Here is a 24,691-nt window from a genome sequence, read left to right as displayed (position 1 = left end):
GTATTGCCAGCATCTTCTGTATATATAGTCAACACTCACATAAAAACATGAAAAATTAAGAATTCCACTCTTTCTTCCCGTTCGTTAACCGGCCTAACTCAAAGCAGCCAATCAATCTAAACTGGTGCTTCACTTGTGAAAAAGATTTGCTACAGTCTAAGGGGAGCTAATTTGTACCAGATCAGAAAAAAAACAACTTTTAATTGCCTTTGTGGAGTCTGTTATTTACATCATGGGACTAATTCCAGGGGGAGAAGCAATACAATGTGGACTGTCACCAGTTTATGAAGTTTGCAGCAATATTACATTTGGATTCCACACAATTCAAACATTTGTCAAAAGCTTGATGAGAATTTAGAATCTGCAGATACAATATAAAGACCTCATGGGGCAGTAGGACTTATAAAAAAGCGTCTTTTCAAACCTTTACACGCAGGTGAGTAACTCAGCCCCTGGCTAGAATGAAGTGTCAGCCCTGATAAAAAAAATTGGCCACAACAGTCTGTGAGCTGGCTGCATGGTAAATGGACTATCAGACCTTTGTTCACTGTATCTGTTGACTTGGACAATTCACATTCTTTATTCTAACGTGGAATGTGGGTGTGTTCAATTCTCACTTGAAGTCTGATATAGATGCCTCAACCAAACAAAAAACACATTGTGAAATTATTTTTAAAGTCTCCAGGGAACAGGGCAAGACAAGCTCTTTATGAAAGAAAGTTAAAATTTAGCCAAGCTCTTTCCTGTCTGAAAGATAAAGCGAACTGCATCCTCACAAACTGCAATTAAGATCCATGTTCGGTTGTTGTCCCGTCATTCCTGTCAATGAGCAGGGTTTAAGGAAAGGAATGTTTGCCAATTGAAGTGCAGACAGATTATTTTGCAGCTCAGATAACAGCCCTCAAAATTTACAACATGAACAAGAAAGAACAGTCCGATGTCTGGCCACTCGACTTCCACTTCTGTGCTCTCCCTCCTGATACTCAGAAAGAAGTCATGGGTAAAAAAAGAATGAAATGCCCATTTCAGCTTTCTGTTTAATCTGACTAATGGACTCGTATGGTACGGGGGGTAGAGGCAGGAGGCAGGAAGATTGCGTGAGGAAGTGCCTCTTGGACTAAACACAGGATTCTTCTAAATTAAGAGTTCTGCGTTACCATCTAATGAATATATCACCAATGGATAGATTGTTTCTCTCGAGACCAAATTACATGTTAAACATAAACCCTTGTCAGGAATGTGCAGTGTCAAGGAATTACATATTTCCACCATTAGTGATAGCTATCTAAAGCAGCACATTCCTCACATGATTTACAAACCCAGAATTCCCATTCATTTGGAATGAGACTTGATCATTGTGAATTGCCTAGTTTGAGGCACTTCAAACGTGAAACAATAGATCCACCTTATTACGTTGCAAACTCTTAGAACATAGAACATTACAGCACAGTACAGGCCCTTCGGCCCTCAATGTTGTGGCGACCTGTCATACCGATCTCAAGCCCATCTAACCTACACTATTCCATGTACGTCCATATGCTTGTCCAATGACGACTTAAATGTACCTAAAGTTGGCGAATCTACTACCGTTGCAGGCAAAGCGTTCCATTCCCTTACCACTCTGAGTAAAGAAGCTACCTCTGACATCTGTCCTATATCTTTCACCTCTCAATTTAAAGCTATGCCCCCTCGTGATCGCCGTCACCATCCTAGGAAAAAGGCTCTCCCTATCCACCCTATCTAACCCTCTGATTATTTTATATGTCTCAATTAAGTCACCTCTCAACCTTCTTCTCTCTAATGAAAACAGCCTCAAGTCCCTCAGCCTTTCCTCGTAAGACCTTCCCTCCATACCAGGCAACATCCTAGTAAATCTCCTCTGCACCCTTTCCAAAGCTTCCACATCCTTCTTATAATGCGGTGACCAGAACTGTACACAATACTCCAAGTGCGGCCACACGAGAGTTTTGTACAGCTTCACCGTAACCTCTTGGTTACGGAACTCGATCCCTCTATTCATAAAAGTTAAAACACTGTATGCCTTAACAGCCCTGTCAACCTGGGTGGCAACTTTCAAGGATCTGTGTACATGGACACCGAGATCTCTCTGCTCATCTACACTACTAAGAATCTTACCATTAGCCCAGTACTTTGCCTTCCGGTTACTCCTACCAAAGTGCATCACCTCACACTTGTCTGCATTAAACTCCATTTGCCACCTCTCAGCCCAGCTCTGCAGCTTATCTATGTCTCTCTGCAACCTACAGCATCCTTTGTCACTATCCACAACTCCACTGACCTTAGTGTCGTCTGCAAATTTACTAACCCATCCTTCTACGCCCTCATCCAGGTCATTTATAAAAATGACAAACAGCAGCGGACCCAACACCGACCCTTGCCGTACACCACTAGTCACTGGTCTCCAGGATGAACATTTCCCATCAATTACCACCCTCTGTCTTCCTTCAGCAAGCCAATTTCTGATCCAAACTGCTATATCTCCCACAATTCCATTCCTCCGCATTTTGTACAATAGCCTATTGTGGGGAACCTTATCGAACGCCTTGCTGAAATCCATATACACCACATCAACCGGTTTACTCTCATCTACCTGTTTGGTCACCTTCTCAAAGAACTCAATAAGGTTTGTGAGGCACGACCTTCCCTTCACAAAACCATGCTGACTATCCCTAATCAAATTATTCTTTTCTAGATGATTATAAATCCTATCCCTTATAACCTTTTCCAACACTTTACCAACAACTGAGGTAAGACTCACTGGTCTATAATTACCAGGGTTGTCTCTACTCCCGTTCTTGAACAGGGGAACCACATTTGCTTTCGTCCAGTCGCCTGGCACTATTCCTGTAGACAATGACGAGTTAAGGATCAATGCCAAAGGCTCGGCAATCTCCTCCCTGGCTTCCCAGAGAATCTGAGGATAAATCCCATCCGGCCCAGAGGACTTATCTATCTTCACCCTCTGAAGGATTTCTAATACCTCTTCCTTGTGAACCTCAATCCCACCTAGTCTAGTAGCCTGTATCTCAGTATTCTCCTCGACAACATTGTCATTTTATTGAGCGAATACTGTTGAAAAATATTCATTTAGCGCTTCCCCTATCTCATCTGACTCCACACACAACTTACCACTACTATCCTTGATTGGGCCTAATCTTACTTTCGTCTTTCTTTTATTCCTTAAATACCTATAGAAAGCCTTAGGGTTTACCCTGATCCTATCCGCCAACAACTTCTCATGTCTCCTCCTGGCTCTTCTGAGCTCTCTCTTTAGGTCTTTCCGGGCTACCTCGTAGCCCTCAAGTGCCCTAACTGAGCCTTGTTGAGTTTTCCAATTAGCAAGCTCACGATATTCCTGATGCTGAAAGCAGTGCATATGGTTTAAAGGAAATTATAGGTGAAGATACAATGACATTGTTTTTGTTTGAAATTACAGCCCAGAAATAAAAAGCAATCATCAATAACAAATTCGGGAGAAAATTCTTTACCCAGAAAGTGGTTAGAATATGGAAATTTCCACGACTAGAAATTGGTGAGAAGAATAGCAGAGATGTATTTCAGGAGAAACTGGCTATGTACAAAGATATAAAAGGGAAAGAAGGATATGTTGCTTGAGCTGGATCAGTAGGGGTGGAAAAAGGTTCATGTGGAGCTTGAACAGTGGATAGGACCTTGAGCAAAACTGTTTCTTTCTGTGGTGTAAGTAGTATGTAGCATAACAGATAGTTAGCTCAGTTGGCTCAATGGCTGGTTTGTGATGTGGAGTGAAGCCAAGAGCATGGGGTCAATTCCTGCGCTGAGGTTATCATGAGGGTGTGCTGACCCTGAGCCCTTTCTCAAATAGTATATTTTTTAAAAATCATTGCCTTTACCTTCAGTTGGCTGTCTCCAATGCCCTCTGGTTCTTAGAGACTATAGTGACTTTATCTTTACCTAGTATACCCAGATGCGTTCTAGCCAGAAGTGCAAATAGAAAACACAAATACAGATTCAAAGTAGGCACCACAAATGTTTAGTTCAAACCGAATAGGGATGCCAAAAGGAAAATCGTGTAGAGAGAAGAATAAAAGGAAAGCAACATCAATACTAGGATGAGAAACCTGTTTGCAGTTCCAAGGCAAAGGAAAAGCAGCAAAAATACAATATCATACTTGAACCGATGCAGCAAGAGAGATTTATGGAGAATGCATTTAGAGTAAATTAAATCCAGTTCATGTAGGATAGTTTTACTACATGTCAAAGAAGGGGACAACAGAGATCAGAGGGATCTTGTCACAAACAGTCCCCATTAACAACTATTCACCCTCCCAGCCTGATTGTTAGCAACTCCTTTGTCTGCTCAACTGTCTTTCTCTCTTTGGGCTCTGTCCTATCATCTACTCCCTACCCCACCCACCTCCCTCTTTTCCCGGCCGCCATCAGTTCTGAGGAAGAGTCACCGGGCCCAAAGTGTTAACTCTGTTTTCTCTTCCACAGATGCTGCCAGGCCTGCTGAGCTTTTCCAGCAACTTTGTTTTTGTGTCAGAGATCAGAGGGATCTTTTCACAAATGGGCCAAAGACAGAAAGTTTAAAGCCTCCTTCAGTGGGCGCTGAAGCCTGCGCCTTCCTCATTGGGAGCTGTGATCTATGTGGGCATTCCTCACTACTCACGTCATTGCAAGTATATAGGAAAAAAAACAGAAGCTGCAGAAAGCTCCACGAAGAATTAATTTACAGCATCTCAAGCATTTGGAAATTGTAGGTCAGTGACATAAACTTAGGAGGCTAATAGGAACCAGGTCGAAGAGATCATCTGATAAATCCTCACAGACATTTCAAAAGGACATGACTGTTTAGCCTAGACTGCAGTGCCTCAAGCCAGTTAGTGAATTCACTGATTTATCTTGTGGTCTCAGAGGGTCTGGCATCATGGGGAGTTGGCGACTGGGGAGGGCGCTGGGGAATGTATAACAATAAGGACACTGAACAGTAGCTGAACCAGGTGATCAGCCTTACACATTGAGAGTCAGCGTTCATGAAGTATACATCACATCATCAAAATCACTAACCACAACCCATTCTCTGTTTTTGTGACTGTATTAAACCTGCCAAATGACTTAATTTGAGAAAAGGCTCTATATTACATTAGCACAGTGAAGCATTATTCCTGCAGACTGTTTCCCTTTGACTTAGTTCTAAAAGCACCTGGAGGATTTAGATTACAATATGGCACACTATGCAAATTTAACTCCTCTACATACCTGCATTCCACACCAGCCATCTCCAACATTAGCTTAGAGGCCTTCATTTCTGGCATGTCACGGTACTTATCTGACATGTAAGTAACTTTCTTTATGCCTACAGACAAAAGAGAAAGCAAAAACACATTCAAACGAGCAGAAGCCTGAACTAAGGCAGAGAAGATTAGGGAATGTTTAGCCGAGATGTTCAATATAACGAGGGGCTTTATTGAAACTGTTTCCACTGACAGGAGGGATAATAATTGGAGGTGGATGGATAAACGTATTATAATTTGCAAAAGAAATGAGGAAGAAAGTTAAGAATTTATTTCACAATTGCAACTTATGATGTGAAATGGTGACAGAGGCATAGTCAGTATAAGTTTCAAAAGGGAATTGGACAGCTATTTTAAGTGAAAAATACTGCAGGGATATGGGGAAAGAACATTGGAACAGGACTAACTGGATACTTCTATTAAACAGCCAGCACAGACAGCATGCATTAATCCATCTCCCTTTCTGCATGTATGATGCTGTAAACTACTGGGTTAAATGTTCCAAAACATACTGCGTGCTTTTTTGTATAAAATATGTCTGAACAATGACAACATACTTGCTACAATGAAACCAAAAAATGCTGGAGATCACAGCAGGTTAGGCAGCATCCTTGGAAAGAGAGACAGCAAGCTAATGTTGAGTCTCGGTGACTTTTCATCTTGGTGCTTGCTCTCTCATTCTTTCCACGAATGCTGCCTGACCTGCTGCGATTTTCAGAATTTTTTCTTTTCAGTACAGATTCCAGCATAGGCAGTAATTTGCTCCACACGTCACAATATCTGGTCTGAATATCTCAGTGATCTTAAGCTGTTTAAAAATTCATCAGGACCCACAGTACCAATCATGGAGTAGCCCAGGAAAAACAGGGATGGCAATGCCATTTCAGGAAGTGACGTTTGTTTTAACAGAGTTGGCCAAGTAAACACTGCACCACATTCACAGCCTACTGTAATGAATTAAATAGATAATAAAACTGCTAGAAATACTCAGTCAGCATTTGGAAGAGAAAAATGGGTTAACATTTAAGCAGAATGCTTTGATCAGCTGAACATTTCAGATACTCAGCGTTCAGTTTCTTCCATTTAGAGGAAACACTGTACACTCAGATTTGTACTGGTTTACGGCATTCACAGCTCCCTTTAAATCATGCATCATCAAGTCAGAATTGTGTCCCTTTCAAGTCAATGCTTTAGTTCTCTATTTACAACTTATTCAGTTTTTTTTAAATAAAAAGAAGCTTAAAATTGCTATGATAGAAATCAGATGACCTTAGTTACCAAAGCAACAGAAAGACTTGAAATTATTGTAGCTCTTTGCACTGAATGGACAATTAATTGTTAACAATTAATTGACATGTGCGTTGACTTCTACACTGAGGGCAAATGTTGCCTTATCCAGCAAGGAAGTAGTTAATCTGTTCTCCTATCTCAAATAATCTTCAGGCCTACAGCCTTCAGAGGTCTTCATGTGCTAAGGAATTAACATCTTGTGGATGCCCAAATTTTACTCCTCTGCTAATGCCAAACACGCTTTTAGGTGCTTAGGCTAAAGTTTTGAAAATGCCTCCCTAAACACCTCTTGTACTCTCTTCTCCTTTAAGACGTTCCCTAAAACCTAACTCCTGTACCGACATGCCCTAATATCTCCTTGTGTGGTTCAATGTCACATTCAGTTTGACAATGATCCTGTGACATTTTACTGTCTTAAAAGGTACCAAATAAATGCAATTTGTTGTTGTAGCTATCAGCAAGACACTCCCCGGACTCTGAAGATTGACGGTGGGTTGGTAGCATCCATGTAAGATCGCACAAACTGGAAGGCAGGTCTTCAGTTCAACCGCAAGTACAAGCTTTTTGATATAAAAAAATCTGCCCTTCAGTTCTGCACTGAAATGCCAGTGTGGAATCTGTGCTGCTATATTTGAATATGAATATGAATTTGAATATCCTTTATTGTCACTTGTACTCTAGTACAGGAGGACATAGATCGAAGAATCCCTACAGTGTGGAAACAGGCCATTCGGCCCAAGATATCCACGCCGACACTCAGAGCATCCCACTCAGACCTATCCCCCGCTATGACCCACCTAATCTACACATTTCTGAACACTACAGGCAATTTAGCATGGCCAATCCACCTAAACTGCACATCCTTGGACTGTGGGAAGAAACCAGAGCACCCAGAGGAAACCCACACAGACACTGGGAGAACGGGCAAACTCCACACAGTCACCTAAAGGTGGAACTGAACCCTGTGAGGGTCTGTGAGGCAGCAGTGCTAACCATTGAGCCACCGTGTCGTCCCAAAGTACAGTGAAGTTTTTACAATGGTAGCCCTTTAAAAGTGCCATCTTAGGTACAAATGCCTTGGTATAAATCCTACAAAGTAAAAGTTATTCTACAAAAGAGAATTAAAAGGAAAGTAGTAGCATTACTTAGTATCTAAGAATAAGGTAGAAATGATGTAGTTATAACATTGTGCAAAGGGTTTACAGTTCAGTAAAGAATTTCAAACAGCAGCAGTTCAGCATGTGGTGCCAGACTCAAGTCCTCCAACTGTCCCACATCACTCCAGCCTCCAGTCCACTCCCCACTGGCACCCAGCAACAACAAAGTAAGTCGCACTGTGCTGGGATTCGCTTCACCTCATGCCACTCTGGGTTTGGATTCCCCTACTGCTATCGGCCCGCCTGTTGCTCTGGCACTCGGCCTGGCCCACGTTCACTCTGCTGTTGTCGTTCCGGGATTGGGTCCATGACCCAGTCCGATTTGTTGCTGCTGCTGCTGCTGCTGCTGTGGGACGTGGCCTGTATGCTCAGCTCCTGCCCGGTTTCTGGTCATGATTCAATTCCCTTTTGGGGGCGGAGGTTGGTGAAGACAGAAATACTGCAAGGCAGTCAAAGAGGAGAATAAAAAGTAAAGGAAAAGAAACTGGCGAGCAGAGGAGATCCGATTGGAGCAGCTTACCCTGCAACCATCTTGGGTCAGTCATCTGAACTGAAAAAAACAGAATGCGCTCCTTACTTAACCAAGCTAATTTAATAGCGCACATTTTAAAATCGAACGGCAGCTCAGTTCCCTCAGAAGTAATGGCTGAAACAGCAGAACAGACCTGGTCTAGACATTATTACATGATGTTTTCAACAGATGACATCTCACTTGCTTATTCAAGTGCAATATTAATACACATCCTTGGGCTTAAAAAGGCTACAAAGAAAAGGTTTAAAGGGAAGTACTGTCATCTGTAGCCAATGATTCCAATTTGACAATGGGAGATTGCGAGATCAGCATCTGATCAGAAGCTACGTAAAGCAGCACATCAGAGCCACTTAATCAAGAAGCTCCAAAAGATGTGCAATATCTATGAGTAAATAACATTTGTCTAGTTTTAGGGGAGGGTGGGGTGAGGAGGATACTCAGGATAATCTGATAAATAAATTTTAATCAGTTAGATTGCAATACATGTTGCTGAGCATAATCTCTCACACCCAGTCCCCAGGCCCCCCACCACTTCCTCCAAACCCAGAGCGACAGTCACAGTTTCAATTTGAAATTATTAGAGGATCAAAGTGCTAGCAGCTTCTAAAAAGTTGATTTGTCAATACTGCCCAAAGCTCGTCACTCACTTGAACAGCAGTGTTAATGATTTATGAGGTCCATAAGACAAGCAAAATAACTCCTTTAAATCATCCAGCACCATCTCAGCGATAAATCTATTCACGTTAACTTTTTGATGTGGGCTGCAAAGTAAAAATTGTTTTTTGACAGATGGCGTAAACCAGCTGCTTTCAGTTTCACAGAGGGCAGTGATTTTTTTTTAATTCATTCATGGGATGTGCATGGTGCTGGCTGGGCCAGCATTTCTTGCCCATCCCTAGTGGTCCTTGAGAAGGCGATGATGAGCTGCCTACTTGAACTGCTGCAGTCCACCTGCTGTAGGTTAGCCCACAATGCCCTTAGGGAGGGAATTCCAGGATTCTGACCAAGCAGTGAAGAAATGACAATGCATTTCCAAGTCAGGATGGTGAACGGCTTGGAGGGAAGTTTGCAGGTGGTGGCGCACCCATGTTATCTGCTGCCCTTGTATGCTTCCTCTACGAGAAAAGCATTCTTTTTTCAGATTAGTTTAGATTCCCTCGAGTATGGAAACAGGCCCTTTGGCCCAAAAAGTCCACACCGCCCCTTGATGCATCCCACCAAGACCCATCCCCCTATAAACCACACCCCGGAACACTACGGGCAATTTAGCATGGCCGATCCACCTAGCCTGCACAGCTTTGGACTGTGGGAGGAAACCGGAGCACTCGAAGAAAACCCACGCAGACATGGGGAGAATGTGCAAACTCCACACAGACAGTCGCCCGAGGCTGGAATTGAACCCGGGTCCCTGGAGCTGTGAGGCTGCAGTGCTAACCAGTGAGGCACCGTGCCGCCCAATAGAAGATTTATTTAATTAATTACCAGTAAAGAAAGCTCAGGCTTCAAATCACAATTTCCACAGTATGCAAATAACTACTGTACAAAAGAAGAATTTGCTCATTTTGTGTTGAAAGCCATTACTCTGGTCATTGTTTTACATGTAAAGAATGAACAAGAAGAGCTCCCACATTTGTACTGTGTTTTCCACACACTGAATGAAGATTTAAATTTTCTGAGGAAGGGTCCAGACCCAAAATGTCAGCTTTCCTGCTCCTCTGATGCTGCTGGGCCTGCTGTGTTCATCTAGCTCTACACCTTGTTATCTCAAACTCCAGCATCGGCAGTTCCTCCTATCTCTAAATGTCTTATCTGGAATGCAGCCTTCAACATAAAGAGTAAAAGTACAATTCTGCAGACTGATGAGCTGCTTGCAAACCTCCTGCTTCATTGCAAGACTATACTGTGACTTTAAGAGGTGCATTTGGTCCTGGTGTTTTTTTTGTGAAGGAAGGTACAGACAGAGGTACAGAGCAGTGTGCTTCAAAGCCCATAAAGAAAATCGACTGTGAAGCCTTGGGTTTTTTCTTTCGTGGAAAAAAACATTAAAGCAACTTGAAGGGGTGGAGTCAAGTTCCTCAGGAACAGTTGCTGCTGGGATCTTGAAGTAGAACGTGAAAGCTCTTATTCCTCTCTCTGTTCCAGCTAAAAGCTGGGGTTCTCCTCCTGCTGCTGGATTTGCATCTGAGACAAATCTATTTTACTGAAACGCAAGGTCGAGGCTATCTTCTTCATATGTTTTCAGGGAGTTGGTCCGTTCCATAAGAAGTGTCTGTTGAAACGTTACATCAAATAGGCAAGTTGCATTGAACTGAAGACTCAAACCAGCTCCACTTGCAATAGATGAAATCAGGCAAAGACAAATGCTTCACACTAAAAGGAACAGTCAGTGACTTCTGCAATGTATGCACTGATTTAGGATTTATCCAAAGTTCTCCAGATTCCAAAATTTTGCAGCAGAATGGAAGTCAGCAAATGTAGCTCCCCTATTCAACTGAGATTGCAAGTAAACAGAACTACACACCTATGAGCCTGACATCAGTCATTAGAAAATTGCTGGAATGATTAAGGAAGTATTAACACTGATTTTAAAAAGAAGTGTCCATTAAAATCGACCTAATTTGTAGAAGGGAAACGGTTTGACAAATTTATTAGTTTTTTTTGAGAATATAACCAGAGAGGTGATTATGTCATGATATTATCATTAGATTATTAATCTAGAGATCCCAGGCAATATTGTTGGACCTGGATACGAATTCTGCCTCAGCAGATTGTTTTTTTTAAACCAGCTTAGAGGAGAGTAATTTATTTAAATTTGCTGATGATTCAAAACTAGGTGCGAATGTCAGTTGTGAGGAGCACAGAAAAATGATGCAAAGAGATATAAACATATTGGTGAGAAGACAAGGTAGGAGATGGAACAACATGGGAAAATTTGAGGTTTTTGCTTTGGTAGTATGATTGAACTGGTAAACCAAAACACCTTGTTTGCCTGTTGTGCAAATATATGTGGATGGCAAGCCCAACGGTCAAAAAAAAATTAGGGAGTGTCCTGTTGAGCACCACAAAGGAATGGATTTCCCTATTTTTATGCTCTGTTATTTTGAGTGTTTCATGTTACATGGTCCATCATGGCTCACAGCAACTTTGCTCACACTATCTTATGCTGCTCACTTTATTCATTATGCAACAATGCAGTAGTAGAGGTGAACTTCCACCTGCTGCCAGGCCCTTCTGGCTTACAAGCCACTAGTGCCATATTGAAAGCCCAGGTGTACAGCATTTTGGACGCTGCAAGCCAGGAACTCATCTCACACACTGTTCTCCCAGGAAACCAATATACCTCAAAAAGAGAAACCCTCCAGGTCGTGACCTGGTGGACAGGATTGTTAAGACAGCAAAGCACAGAGGCGGCTAGGGTACTAAACACAGCTAGCCTGAGCACAGACAGCAGCCCGAGAGCTGTGCTGTCTCCAGGGTCAGACAGGAATGCACAGCAGGACAGGAGAAAGGTCAATGGTCTTTTGCACAGCATACAGAGGACAACCAACTTCACTACCGCATGTAAAATCTCCACTCAATAGCTCTCAACCACCTCAGCCACCACAAAAAAAACAACCACTCTTCCTGCCCTCTGGTCAAAAAGCACTGCAATCCGAGAGGATGGCAGGCTCAAAGAACTAAGTGAGCAAGCACTCAGAAATGAAACTAAAAGCTAGAACATGCATCCCATATAGGTGCATGAGGTGGCAGCATCCTTGTGCATACTGACCTGGCAGGAGCGTGAAAGTCATCTCTGAGCTCCCGGACTGAAGTTCTGAAGTGGATTCCCAGTTGTCCAAAATCAGCCACGATCATTTACAGATGCCATCTCAGGAGACAAAGGATGGGGGAGGATTTTGTCCATGGAATACTCATGGAACATGCCAGCAAAGGGACATTTAAATAGAGGCCCAAAGAAGCGAGCAATGAGCTGCATCCACCAGGTAATTGTTCTTTGTGTCAGGAATTGTCAGAACCTCACCTTTTTGGGACAGGGAGGGAGAATTGTTAGCAACATAAAAATGAGGTAGGATTTTTTCTTAATTTGTTCATGGGACATGGCCAACAAGCTCCCCCCCACCTCCCAATGCTGTCTGGCTTGCTGTGTTCCTCCTGCCTCTTGTTTGTTTACCACATATCCCTGTCCCTTAGTGCTCAGAAGACAGGTAAAAGTCAACCAAATTGATGCAGGACTGGGGTCACATGCAGGCCAGACCAGGGAAAGAAGCTAGATTTCCGTCCCTGAAGAACATCAGTGAACCAGATGAGTTTTTAATGACAATGATTACATGGTCACTGTTAGTTACATAGTTAAAAAGCCGGTCTATGTCCACTTGTTTGAGGCTCCCCACTAATGGAAACATATCATCGACATCTCCCACGCAATGTACCCCCCATCACAATCTTGTGTGCTTCAACAAGACTACCCCTCATTCTTCTAAAGTCTAATGAATAAAGAAAGGCCTAACCTGTTTATGGTTGTTCTTGATAGATTAACCTTTCCCTCCCAGGAATCAGACTTTTGAATCTCTTGTGAACATTCTATTTAAGGTGCAGCTTCACCAATGCCCTGAACACGAGTTCCTTGTTTTTAAAACTCTTTGCCTGGTGTGACATAACAGCTCCATACTGAAAGAAAGATATACTTCTTTTGGAGACATTATGGCAATGGTTCACTTGATGACTGCCTGGGATGAATGGGCTGTCCTTTGTTAAAAAGAATAAAATTGATTGTAAGAAATTATCAAATCAGAAGGAGCAGGCCATTCGGCCAATAATGTCAACTTCCCTGTTCAATAAGATCATGCTTATTGAATTGTTGCCTCAACTCCACTTTCCTGTCTTTCTGCTATAACTCTCAATTCCCTTGTTGATCAACGATCAGTTCAATGCAGCCTTGAATATTTTCAATGATCCAGTCTCCACCGCTTTCTTTGCGACAATACTTCAAAGGTTAATGACCAGAGACTATGTTCGTCTTCACCCCTCTGTCTTAAATGGGAGAATCATTATTGTGAAGTACTCTTTAGTTCTAGATTCCCACACTTAGAAAACACAAACCCAGTATATCATCAGGCCCCCACAGAATCTCATGTTTCAGGCAGATGACCTCATATTCTTTATACTAACTAAACTGGGCCTATATTCTGAGGTTCAAGAGAGTGAGCAGTAATCTCATTGGAAGAGAAGATTCAGAAGGGGCCCTCTTCAGAGGTTGTTACTGTGGATAGGGAGTTCAGAACATGGGCATGGGCCTCCAGATAAAGTGCTGATCATTTAGAACTGAAGGAGGAGAAATTGCTTTCCACGAAGGGTTGATTGATTGCTTGATTTACTGTCATGTGTACCAAAGTACAGGGAAAAACTTTGTTTAGGAGCAGTACAAGCAGATCATAGTAAGCAAGAATGTACAGATCAAAAAGACTTAGTTTACACTGCACATGGCGTGCACTAGGTGAGAACAACGTTAGCAAGGTCAGCAGTATTTGAGACCGTAAAGTCCATTCACCAGTCTAATAACGGCTGGGAAGAAGCTGTTCTTGAACCTGCTCGTCAGTGTGTTCAGGCTTCTGTATCTTTTGCGTGATGGGAGAGATGGTAGGTCATTCAGGTGTGATGGGTGTTTAATGGCTTTGGTTGCCTTTCTGCTGCAGCGAGGCACGTAAATGGAGTCCACAAAAGGAAGGTTGGCTTCCGTGATGGTCTGGGCTGTGCAAACAACCTTCTGTAGTTTCTTATGGTCCTGGCGGGAGCAGTTGCCACACCAGGCCGTTACGCACCAAGACAGTATGCTTTCAATTCTTTAGAAATTGGTGAGGGCCCTTATGGACATGCCAAATTTCCTGTGCTATCTACAGATGAATAGTCCACTGCTATTTACAGTGCAGGCTTGTGCGCAAGTGATAATGTTCTGAGCAAGATTTCCCCTTTTTGTGTCACATCCTGGTAGTCAAGGGAGAAGAGAAAATGTTATGGGTTTTTTGATCTTTGCAGTAGGGGATTGTAATACTTTGATACAAGATACTAGATGGAACAAAACATGAATCCAGAAAACTATGTCAAATTAAATCACGACAACAAGGCATTGAGGCACAGTTGCAACAGAGATGAGGAATCGCATAGTGTGGTGAAGTTCTTTACCTCAGAGGGCTGTAAAGGTTGGGATGTTAAGTATATTCAAGGCTGAGATGGACAGATTTTTTTTAATCAATAAGGGAACTCATGGTTATGGGGATAAGGCAGGAAAGTGAAGCTGAGAATTATCATTGAAAGGCAAAGCAGACCTGACGACTGAATGACCTTATTCTGCTCCTAGCTCTCAGTTTTATGGCAGAAAAACGTAGAAGAATTGTATTTGTTGCCTTCCAAGAAGGACCAGGAGACCAATCAAGAGTTGTATCGAAGAGCTGTACATTATATAGGCAGCAAGATTAGAGTAAGCTGTTTCCCGCCCAGAATGGCTAATGTTACATCATGTACTCAGACTTTTAAAGTGACAGTCCACCATAGGACACAAATACACATTAATGCTTTGCTATAGGATACTAAGTGGAATAAAACCAGTTAATCCAGAGTACAACGTCAAATTGAATTGTAACTGCAAGACTTGAAGGCACGGTTACTGAATAATGAGAACCATAAGACAGGAGCAGAAATTTGGCCATTTGGCCCATTGAGTCTGCTCCACCATTCAATCATCCTAAGTTTTTCAACCCCATTCTCCCGCTTCCTCCCTGGAGCCTTCAATCCCTTGACAATCAAGAATCTGTCTGTCTCTGTCTTACGTAAACTCCATGAACTGGTCTCCATAACCTTCCGTGGCAGTGAATTCCACAGATTCAACACTCTCTGGCTGAAGATGTTTCCCCTTATCCCTGTTATAAAGGGTCTTCCCTTTACTGTAAGGCTGTGCCCTTGGGTCCTAGTCTCTCCTGCCAATGAAAACATCTTCCCAATGTCCACTTTACCCAGGTTTTTAGGACTGATATTGGAAGACATTCCTTCACCTCAGGTACTCCTTTGGCTGCTGCAGTTACATAGACTTGTGGAGTCTACAACATGGTAATAGACCATTCACTCAGCAGGTCTATGCTACTGTTTATGAAGCAGAAATGGAAACTTCTTCCATTCATGTTTATCCAGCCCACTCAGCCCATCCTTCTATTCCTTCAACCCTCATAGTTAACTAGATTCTGCTTGAATACATCTGTGCTGTTTCACTCAACTAGACGTTAACATGTCCTGCATACTTAGTACTTCAGATAAAGACATTTCAATTGAATTCTTCTTTGAGGACTGCCTTACATTTACAGGCTCTATTTTTGGACTTCACACAGATGGTAATATTTTCTCTGTCTCCACCCTAACCAAACTTTTTCATAAACTTAAAAGACCTAAATCAGGTTGGTCCATTTTCAATTCAAGTGAAGAGTTCCAGACCATTCTGCTTTTTCGAAAAAGTAATTTCTCTCCATGCTTGTGAATTTGTTTTGTACATTATTCAATCTCTATACTGTACCGGTTTCATAATACACACCAGCCCTATATAAAGTGCAGTGAACAGTTACAAATACAGGTTCTGTCTCAAGTTTAATCAGACCATATCAGAAGATAGTCACGATGATGACAAAACGTTTGATCAAAATTAGAGTTTAAGAAGGGTGTTAAAGGAAAGCAGAGAGATTGTGAAAGAAATTATTAGGATTATTCTACAGCACAACATCGTGGGCCGAAGGACCTGTACTGTGCTGTACTTTTCTATGTTCTATGAAATTTAGAGTTTAGGGCCTCAGCAGCTGAAAGTTTTAGTGGAGACATTGAAATCAGGAAAGCTTAAGAGGCATGAGTTAGGGAAGCATAAGTATCTTAGTTGCAAGTTGGGACATAAGCAGCAGAATTTTGAAATAACCTCATTCATGTAAAGCAGAACTTGGGAGGCCACCCTTGAGTAGTTTCAAATAGTTATGTCCAACTTACAGATTAATATGATTTAAAATGTATTAGTATTCACTTGCATAAATAATCAGATACATATTTAATCCAGATGGGGTTTTCTTTAATGCTAATTTCTCCCATTTAGATAAAATAAACTACTTAGTTTGTTTTACACTTCATTCTTAAGATAAATGATAAGTTAAAGATTTAGCTGTCACTATAATAATTTCTCAATAGACAGTCTGTGTGCTGCGATAACCTCTGACAACTTGATTGTTTGTTAGCTGGACAGAAGTTGTTATACTTTGAATACTGGGCTTTTTTGGTACCGCCTTGTTGGTGCAAGTTTCTAATTTGCTAGTTGCAAAAGTTGATTAATCAGCTGGGAATGTGACTGCATCATTGTTACTACACCCAAGTGTCAGTCAAACTCAGAGGGGTGTTCCTTTTCTTTGTTCAAGCTGGTTAAGTTTCAACTGGGAAACAAACAAATGGTTATAACAGGCATGGCCTGTTCTATGTTTTGTAATCAAACTACTTATTGATGTTATTACATACCTTTAGGGCAGGTGGGACTTGAACCTGGGTTTCCTGGTTCAGAGGCAGAGACACTACAATTGTACCAGAAAAGTCCTATGCTCTGTTATAAGCTATTGGCAACTTTGCTGCTCACTAAGGCTGCTTTCAAGCTGAGCAGCTTCTTTATTCAATACCTCATATTCTTTTGGGTTGAGTTCTGTAATGCAATTTTTCTCTGCACGCTTTTTTTTCAAAAAAGGAACAGAGGATGGAAAACTGTCTTTGGGCAGTGAAAGGTCACAAGTGAGCCATCGGATATGATTGCAACTACATTGCTGACAGATGGAAGATAGAGTGGGAATCAATAAATAACACAGGAGTGGAGATGCTTGTTGTGACCCTACGCATTCAGCAGAGTGTGAAGTGAGCAGCATTTTCACTGCTCTGCCGCTGTGCCTGTGATCAGCACAGCCTCTCTTGAGGAGAGACGCCAAGAACAGTACTGCACATTATCTGTGTAAGGCATAACTATTTGTCAGCTAAATATTTTCTTTCTAGCAGAACAGTTATAGGATCAAAAATAAATTATTACTTTTTGTTTGAAAAAACATGGCCCTTCTTAACTGGATCTTTCATGTACAACATTGTATTGCCACAAACAGGATGCCTTATATACATCAGATAAGGAGGATTCTGGTTAGTACACATTCTATCACCTTCTTGTTCTGTTCCTTTCCCTGAAGCTATAGTTCAATGTTGATTGCGAGCAGAAAACCAACTGCCTGTCAAATATGTCCAATACTTACAATGATTAGAGCAACATGACTAGACACTTCCCATTATTAACTATGTGGCCTCCTGAGAGAGGGTTTAATTTAAAACGTGTACCAATAATAGTGAGTAGAAAACTACGGTGGTCCCTCAAATCCACAGCTGACACAGCTGGGTGCCACTCCTTTGGGGAACCTGGATGACTGACCACATGGATAGATAGCCATCTGTGTTATCTCTGGCTCATTTGCAGCACTCTCACCTCTGATTAGATGGTTGTTGGGTCAAGTCCCACTCCAGAACACTTGAGCCTAAATCTAAGCTGATACTTCACGATACTAAAGGAGTAATGCTGGACTGTGACAGGGCTGTCTTTCAGATGAAATGTAAAATCTATCAACACTCTCAGGTGCATGCAAAGAATCCATCTCATTATTTTGAAGAAGTGCAAAGATGTTATCCCAGATGTTCTGATCAGTACCACTTAAACAACATCACAAAAGAAGATTACTGAATATTACCACATGCTGTTTGTGGGAACTTGCTGTTGCATTTCCTGCAATAGAACAATGACTACACTTCACTTCAAAAGTACATTCATTGGCTGTAATGGGTCATGGTGATCCAGATGTTGTAATAAGGGCTGTATAAATGTGAGCATTTGTTTCTCCTTTAATAACGTCACCTCAAGCACTTTCCAGCAAATGATGGTTACTCAGGGTTGGGAACCATGGCTGCTTCCCACCCAACACATTCTCCTCACCTTGCTCAGGGGCACTGGGCTATTTAAAGTCCCCTTGTAATTGACCTAGCTGACTTCAGTTAACATAACACTCTTTACGGGTTGAACCTGGAACCTTTCTGTTACGAAGCTCAGACTGTTAAATGTACTGTGGAATGAAACTGTCAGAGAAGCTTGTCTCAGCTGCACACTTTTGAATTCATTCCTAAGCCCTAGAGTCGTTACCCTAGAGCACAAAGTCTAGGACAATACTTCAGTGCAACACTGAAGTGGCAGAGGTGTTTTTTTTCAATGAACTGAGGCATGCCCTGTTCTGATCATATTCGCTTTAGTTTCACTTCACCTGCCTCTCCCCATATCTCTTATTTTTCAGGGGAGGTGATGACTAATTGAATTGTCACTGGAGTGTTAATCCAGAGATCCAGATAACAATTTGGGGACCCAGTTCAATTCCCGCCATGGCAGATGGTGGAATTTGAATTCAATAAATAGCTGGAATTAATCATCTAATGATGACCGTGAATCCATAGTCGATTGTCGTAAAAACCCATCTGGTTCACTAATTTCCTTTTGGGAAGGAAATACCATCCTTACCTGGCCTGCCCATACATATGTCTCCAGACCCATGGCAATGTGGTTAACATTTAACTGCCCTCAGTTTAGGAATGGGCAATAAATGCTGCCTCGCCAGCAATGCCCACATCCCGTGAATGAATAAAACAAATCTCCCTGAGAAACCCAGAATTCAGCTATTTCAGCCAAAAATCAATTCATCAATGAACTATCTACAATCATTCAGAATTTTGACTTTAGAAAGAAAGAAGAACATGCCCCCATCTATACCAAGGAATTTGTGGTGAGAGGGTGGAGACTGTCAAGCTTCTTGGCGTGACGATATCTGATGACCTGTCCTGGACTTCCCACAGAGATGTGACGGTCATGAAGGCACAACAATGCCCCTTCTTCCTCAGACAGCACAGAAAATTTGGCATGTCCATAAGGGCCCTCACCAATTTCTTAAGAAGTGAAAGCATACTGCCTTGGTGCAACCTTTGCCCTATCTTCACATGTACACTATCAGACAGATTAACTGTGTAGTTCACTAAGAAAGAGAACACTGATCAATGGTCTCCTAATTCAGGGGCAGATGCCAATTAAAGTATCTCAGTCACAAATCCTGCTGAGATCAACTAATTCAGACATTAGGTGACAGGGATTCAATGTCATTCCTTGTTTTATGGTTCATCTATTTAGTAACTTAATCAGGTGAGTCATCGCAAGAGCCTGCAACATTTAAGCAAAGATATTATCCATTCAATTTTATGGAAGCCTGCTTGTTCGATGTAAATTGCTCTGACACTTGGGCAAAGAGCTGAACAATGAGAATGTGGTAGTAGATTAATAGCCTCAAATCATTAGCTCGGCAAATCCTTATCCAACATCAACTCGTGACTGTCTGTAAATGTCAAGAATTCTTCAACCTTTAACACCATTACAGGGGAAGGCGTTTCTCAATAAATTAGCTTCTGAACTGCAGCACAAAATCAGATTTACTGGTGCTGCAGTCTCCCAATGGATAGGCATGTTTGAAGAAAGCAGGGGATGGCGTCAAGAGTGCATTATTTAACCTTTGAATCTGCCTCCTCAATGGGAAAGTAGGAGGCCAGAATTTACCATTGTATTCCTTTGGTGAAATCCGAGTTAGGTCAGACACACTGGTTGCATTTAAATCAGTGGGCAAACTGCACCTCCTGGCAAAATACCAGGCCATTTCAAACCAGGGAGGCTGCTACATTGATTCCAGAACTACAAACATCTCAAATGATCTCAGCTAGGCTGACACAAAGTTCAACACAATGAACCATAACACCCTTGAACAAGGGAAGATTAAAAGAAATGAGGTAACCCAGAACTCCTGCTCCCCTCCACCTGGTGACCACATGCTGCAAAGTGCGAAAAATGAGCTGTTTCACTGTTTGCAGTTTAATAGCCTGTGGTAATCACTAGCTAATGCTCATGTATTAAGAATGGCCACTTTGTCAGTTTTGATCCCCTAAAAATATACTTTTTTAGATATATCTAAAAGTACGTTCCAATAATTGGGAATTGGACAGAAGGAAGGTCTAGGCCAGCACCAATCAGCACTTTCAGGAATAGCATGATGACAATGAGTGGGATAATGGTGAGTGACCACAACCTGCCTGCCTCACCTGGCTTTATCAACATCCTTGATGTAGCAATCCAGAACCGAAGCCAATGTTCTGGGGACATGGATCTGAACCACACCATGAAAGGAAGAGAGACTCGAATTCAACTGACAAAAGGAAATTCAGAAATGAGAGCTGGCCTAACAATGACCATGTAACCAGTGACAAAAGAAATGCTTCATTAATTGTGGGGAAGGAAATCTGGTCCAGCCTGCATGTGGCTGCCTCTGGGCATTTAGGGATGGGCAAAAACATGCCAGCCTAACTAGAAGTACCCACATCCCATGAAAGAACAATAAAAAAAGAAACTGGTTATGTGCTAATGGAATCTAGTTCCACCTAATTTCTCCACTAAATCTTATGAACGCAAGTTCAAGATCTTTAAAATGCAAGAACCGGACATTAATTATGCATACAGCTTTAGTCCTTTCTGGCAGGCCATGCTTTAGAAAGTCACTGATTAAATTAAAACCATGTTACGAATCGCATATGCAGCAATTAGTCACTGGGAACCTGACATTGCTCAGCAACAGTAAGGGATAATTTTTATGCTACTGATTGTATGATTAATTTGGACCAAAGAGTGCCAGTTAAATAAAAAACTTAACCTGTAATGAGATATTGAACTACATGCTGGTACACAAATGCAGCAAATTGGAAGTGGAGCAATTGCAAATCCTTACCTGACTGGATGATGAGTTTAGCACATTCATTACAGGGGAACAAGGCCACATACATCGTACATCCCTTAACGTCAGCAGAGTTCTTGTTCAGAATCGCATTTAATTCTGCATGACAAACTAGAGAGAATAAAAAAAGTCATGAGAGAATTAAAAATAAGATGCATAAGCAAAGCAGCCAGTACGTCAATTAATCCTCATCTGGTCTTGTGCTTCCATACCTCCTCTGAAGAGGAGGGATTTCTGTCAGTGTCAGGATTATATAACCAGTTCCTTATAGAGATCAAGGGGCTCAAAGGACCCTTTAAACTGCAAGAAAAAGGCAACTTAAAGCAAAAACAAAATTTCCATTTTCTGTTCTGCTTTTTGGCAAGCAAAATATTTGTTCCGTCATTTACACTTGGAAGCAATTCTGATGCAGACACCACAAGATTATCTGAAAATATTAAGATTATTGATTTTAAGATTAATATGTTAATGCTTTAACATCTCATCCACATCTTAAACAGACTTTCAGCAGGCTATTAAAAGGTAACAAACTGTGGAGCTGGATGAACACAGCAGGCCAAGCAGCGTCTTAGGAACACTATTATTCCTTCTTTATGGAGTTCAAACCATATTACTCCATAGAAAACTAACAATAAACATCTCCAGCATAAGCAATTGGAGACCATGAGTTCTTTTCCTCTGGTCTCTAGAAGTTAGCCTTAGATATTGCAAGATGTGGGCAGATGAGCAAAGTCTAAAAGTGCCATCACCATTGCATACGATACGAGGTGGCAGACAAGAGCAGATCAGGTCAAGCACCCTCTCGTCTGCAGATGGTCAGTCCTCAGGAGGAGGCTGCCACAGTTTACACAAAGAATCCTGATCTACTGCAGTGCGTAGTACTAAGCAATGTATTCATGCTCTGGTTCACTCTTTGACTGAAAAGCCCCCCATGCACACCTGGTGCACTGCCTCAAGGCAGCAGTGGAGCGAGTGTCAGCCTCGGAAGCAAGGCTTGAACCCACAACTCAAAGGCGAAAGTGCAAACCACTTAAATCAGAGCTGGCTGGGAAAAAAGGAACATTCACTCACTCACTTTTATCAATCAGCTCAAAGCACCATCTACTTCCTACAACTGACATTGAATGTTCAGTCATGTGGTTGGGGTGTCTAAAACCACAGGACAATGTTTCAGAATACAGGGTAAAGGCATCCAGGACTGAGGTAAGGACAGATTTCTTCACTCAAAAGGGTAATGAATCTGTGGAATTCTCTATCCCAGGAGGTTGCGGAAGTTCATTGATCATGTTCAAAACAGAGACTGCTAAGATTTCCAAATACTACTGACATCAAAACATACAGGGAGATTGTAGGAAAGTGGCATGGAGGTAGCTGACCAGCCATGAGTTATAATGGAGAAGCAGACTCAAGCGTCTGAGTGACCTACTAAATTAGCATTGCCATCTGGAAATCCATTTCAGCCTCCTTCAGAGGACCCAGCATCACAAATGCCAATCTTCAGTCAATTTGATTCATTCTACTATATCAAGGAACTGCTGACTGCACTGGATATTGAACATGATGGGCCCTGACAACATTCTGACAATAGTACTGAAGACTTATGCTCCAGAACACTCAGTCCTGACATCACTACAGCCCTTGACCTCAAGGCTACATTTGACCAAGTGTGGCACCACAGAGAACCAGAAAAACTGGAGTCAACAGAAATTGGGAAAAACTCTTTGCTGGTTAGAATCATACTTAACATAAAGTTTGTTGCTGGAGATCATCATCTGAGGTCCCAGATATCATGGCAAGAGTTCTTCAGTGTAGTGTGCAAAGACCAACCATCTTCAACTGCTTCAAAGACCTCCCTACCATCGTAGCGTCAGAAGTAGAGATGTTTACTGATGATTGCACAATGTTTGACACCAAATATGATTTCTCATATACTGAAGCAGTCTGTTTCCATATGTAGCAAGACTCAGACCACAGACTGGCTTGGGCTGAACACTGGCAAGCAATATTCACTCCACGCAAGTGACCATTTCCAACAAGATGTTACCACTGGCATTACCATTACTTAAATTTCCCCCACCACTAACATTCTGGGGGGCTAACATTCAACTATAACTGAAATGGACAAATCACATAAACACTCTGGCTACGAAACAAGTCAAAGGCTAGGAATTCTACAATTAATGAATGACCAACTGACTCTCAAAGCCTGACCAGCATTTAGAAGACACAAGTCAGGAGTGGGATAGAATATGTCCCCTTCTTCCCCAGATGACTGCAGCTCCAACAACACATGAAGCTTGACGTATTCGGGGCATAGCAGCCAACTTGATGGCACTATAGCCACAAATGTTCACTCCCTCAGTCACAGGCACTTAAGAGTAGCGGTGCTTACCATCTACAAAATACACTCCAGAAATTCACCAAGGGTCTTTGAATAGTACCTTCCAAACCCAAAATCACTATCATCTAGAATGAGGGCATCTGATACTTGGGAACACTACCATCTCCAGGCTCCCCTCCAAGACATTCATCACCCTGACCTGGAAATAAATCACCATTCCTGCAGTGTCACTGGGCCAAAATTCTGGAACTCCCTCCCTAACAACATTGCAAGTCTATCTACATCAAACAGACTGCAGCAGTTCAAGAAGGTGACACACCATCATCCTCGCCAAAGCAATTGGGAATGGGCAATAAATGCTGGTCCAGCTAGCACCCGCACACACAGCCCCCCACACACACTGAATAACTTGAAAAAGATATTTTGTTTTTGACGTGTTATCTGTTACACGCAATGTTTCATCTTTGTTTCCCATCTTCTCAAACATTTACCCAGCAACACTCACCCTGCAGGGGATGTTTGAGTGGCAGCTGCGATAGATTCAGGAAGTCGATGTCAGCGGTTGAATGCTACAACCACCTAAACCTCCTGAAGACTGTGGCTGTAAAGAAGGCCACAAAAGAAATATACACACCCACCTCAGAATAAGAGAAACATCAACTCTTTTGGTAAAAGCAACTACTAATGACATTTTAAGGCAGCCTAGATAAAGTAGATATCATTTTTCAATGTCTTGCAACATTTATACCAAGCCATTAACATTAATGCAGCTTTATCTCTTCACGGGGAGAAAATCCCAAGAGGATTCCAGCAGCGATGGTAGTTCCATCTATCTATGCAGCTTTATTCCACCAGAGATTCTAAAAGATCTGCGTGAGGCTGCACGGACTGCCAGTTTGAAAATAATCAAGAACACAATATGCACCAGGCAAACAGCTGGAAGAGGCAGGGGGAAATTAAAAACATGGAAAAACTGCAGTTAAAGACATTTTATTCCAGTGAAGTGCTAAGTGAGGTTGTGAAATTAAGAGCACTTTTGGACAGTTTCCAATTGCTTTTTCTGCAAATTTCTTGTTTAAAATGCAACTGGGGAGAAGGAAGTACCTTACCTGGCATTTCATGTCAGTAACCAGGGTTTCCCCATTTCTAAAGTTGCTGGCATGGAAACCTCG

At 42.0% G+C, this 24,691-nt stretch overlaps 1 protein-coding gene across 2 annotated transcripts in view; it reads right to left on the bottom strand.

Annotated features, from left to right (window-relative positions):
• Positions 1–24,691, bottom strand: part of dctd (dCMP deaminase) — a 67,779-nt gene that overhangs the window by 4,462 nt on the left and 38,626 nt on the right. Inside the window, exons 4-5 of one of the 2 annotated variants that reach the window (XM_048527655.2) lie at positions 21,173–21,289; positions 5,263–5,359 (exon numbers count right to left, since the gene is read on the bottom strand). In XM_048527655.2, coding sequence (XP_048383612.1) covers positions 5,263–5,359; positions 21,173–21,289 — 214 coding nt within the window. Of the gene's footprint in view, positions 1–5,262; positions 5,360–12,122; positions 12,298–21,172; positions 21,290–24,691 lie in introns of those variants that run through there. The other variant, XM_059644857.1, reaches the window with a different exon arrangement.

Source organism: Stegostoma tigrinum, chromosome 3 (genome assembly GCF_030684315.1).
Source record: "Stegostoma tigrinum isolate sSteTig4 chromosome 3, sSteTig4.hap1, whole genome shotgun sequence".
NCBI classification, from domain to species: domain Eukaryota; kingdom Metazoa; phylum Chordata; class Chondrichthyes; order Orectolobiformes; family Stegostomatidae; genus Stegostoma; species Stegostoma tigrinum.
This window is presented reverse-complemented; position numbering and strand designations above follow the sequence as displayed.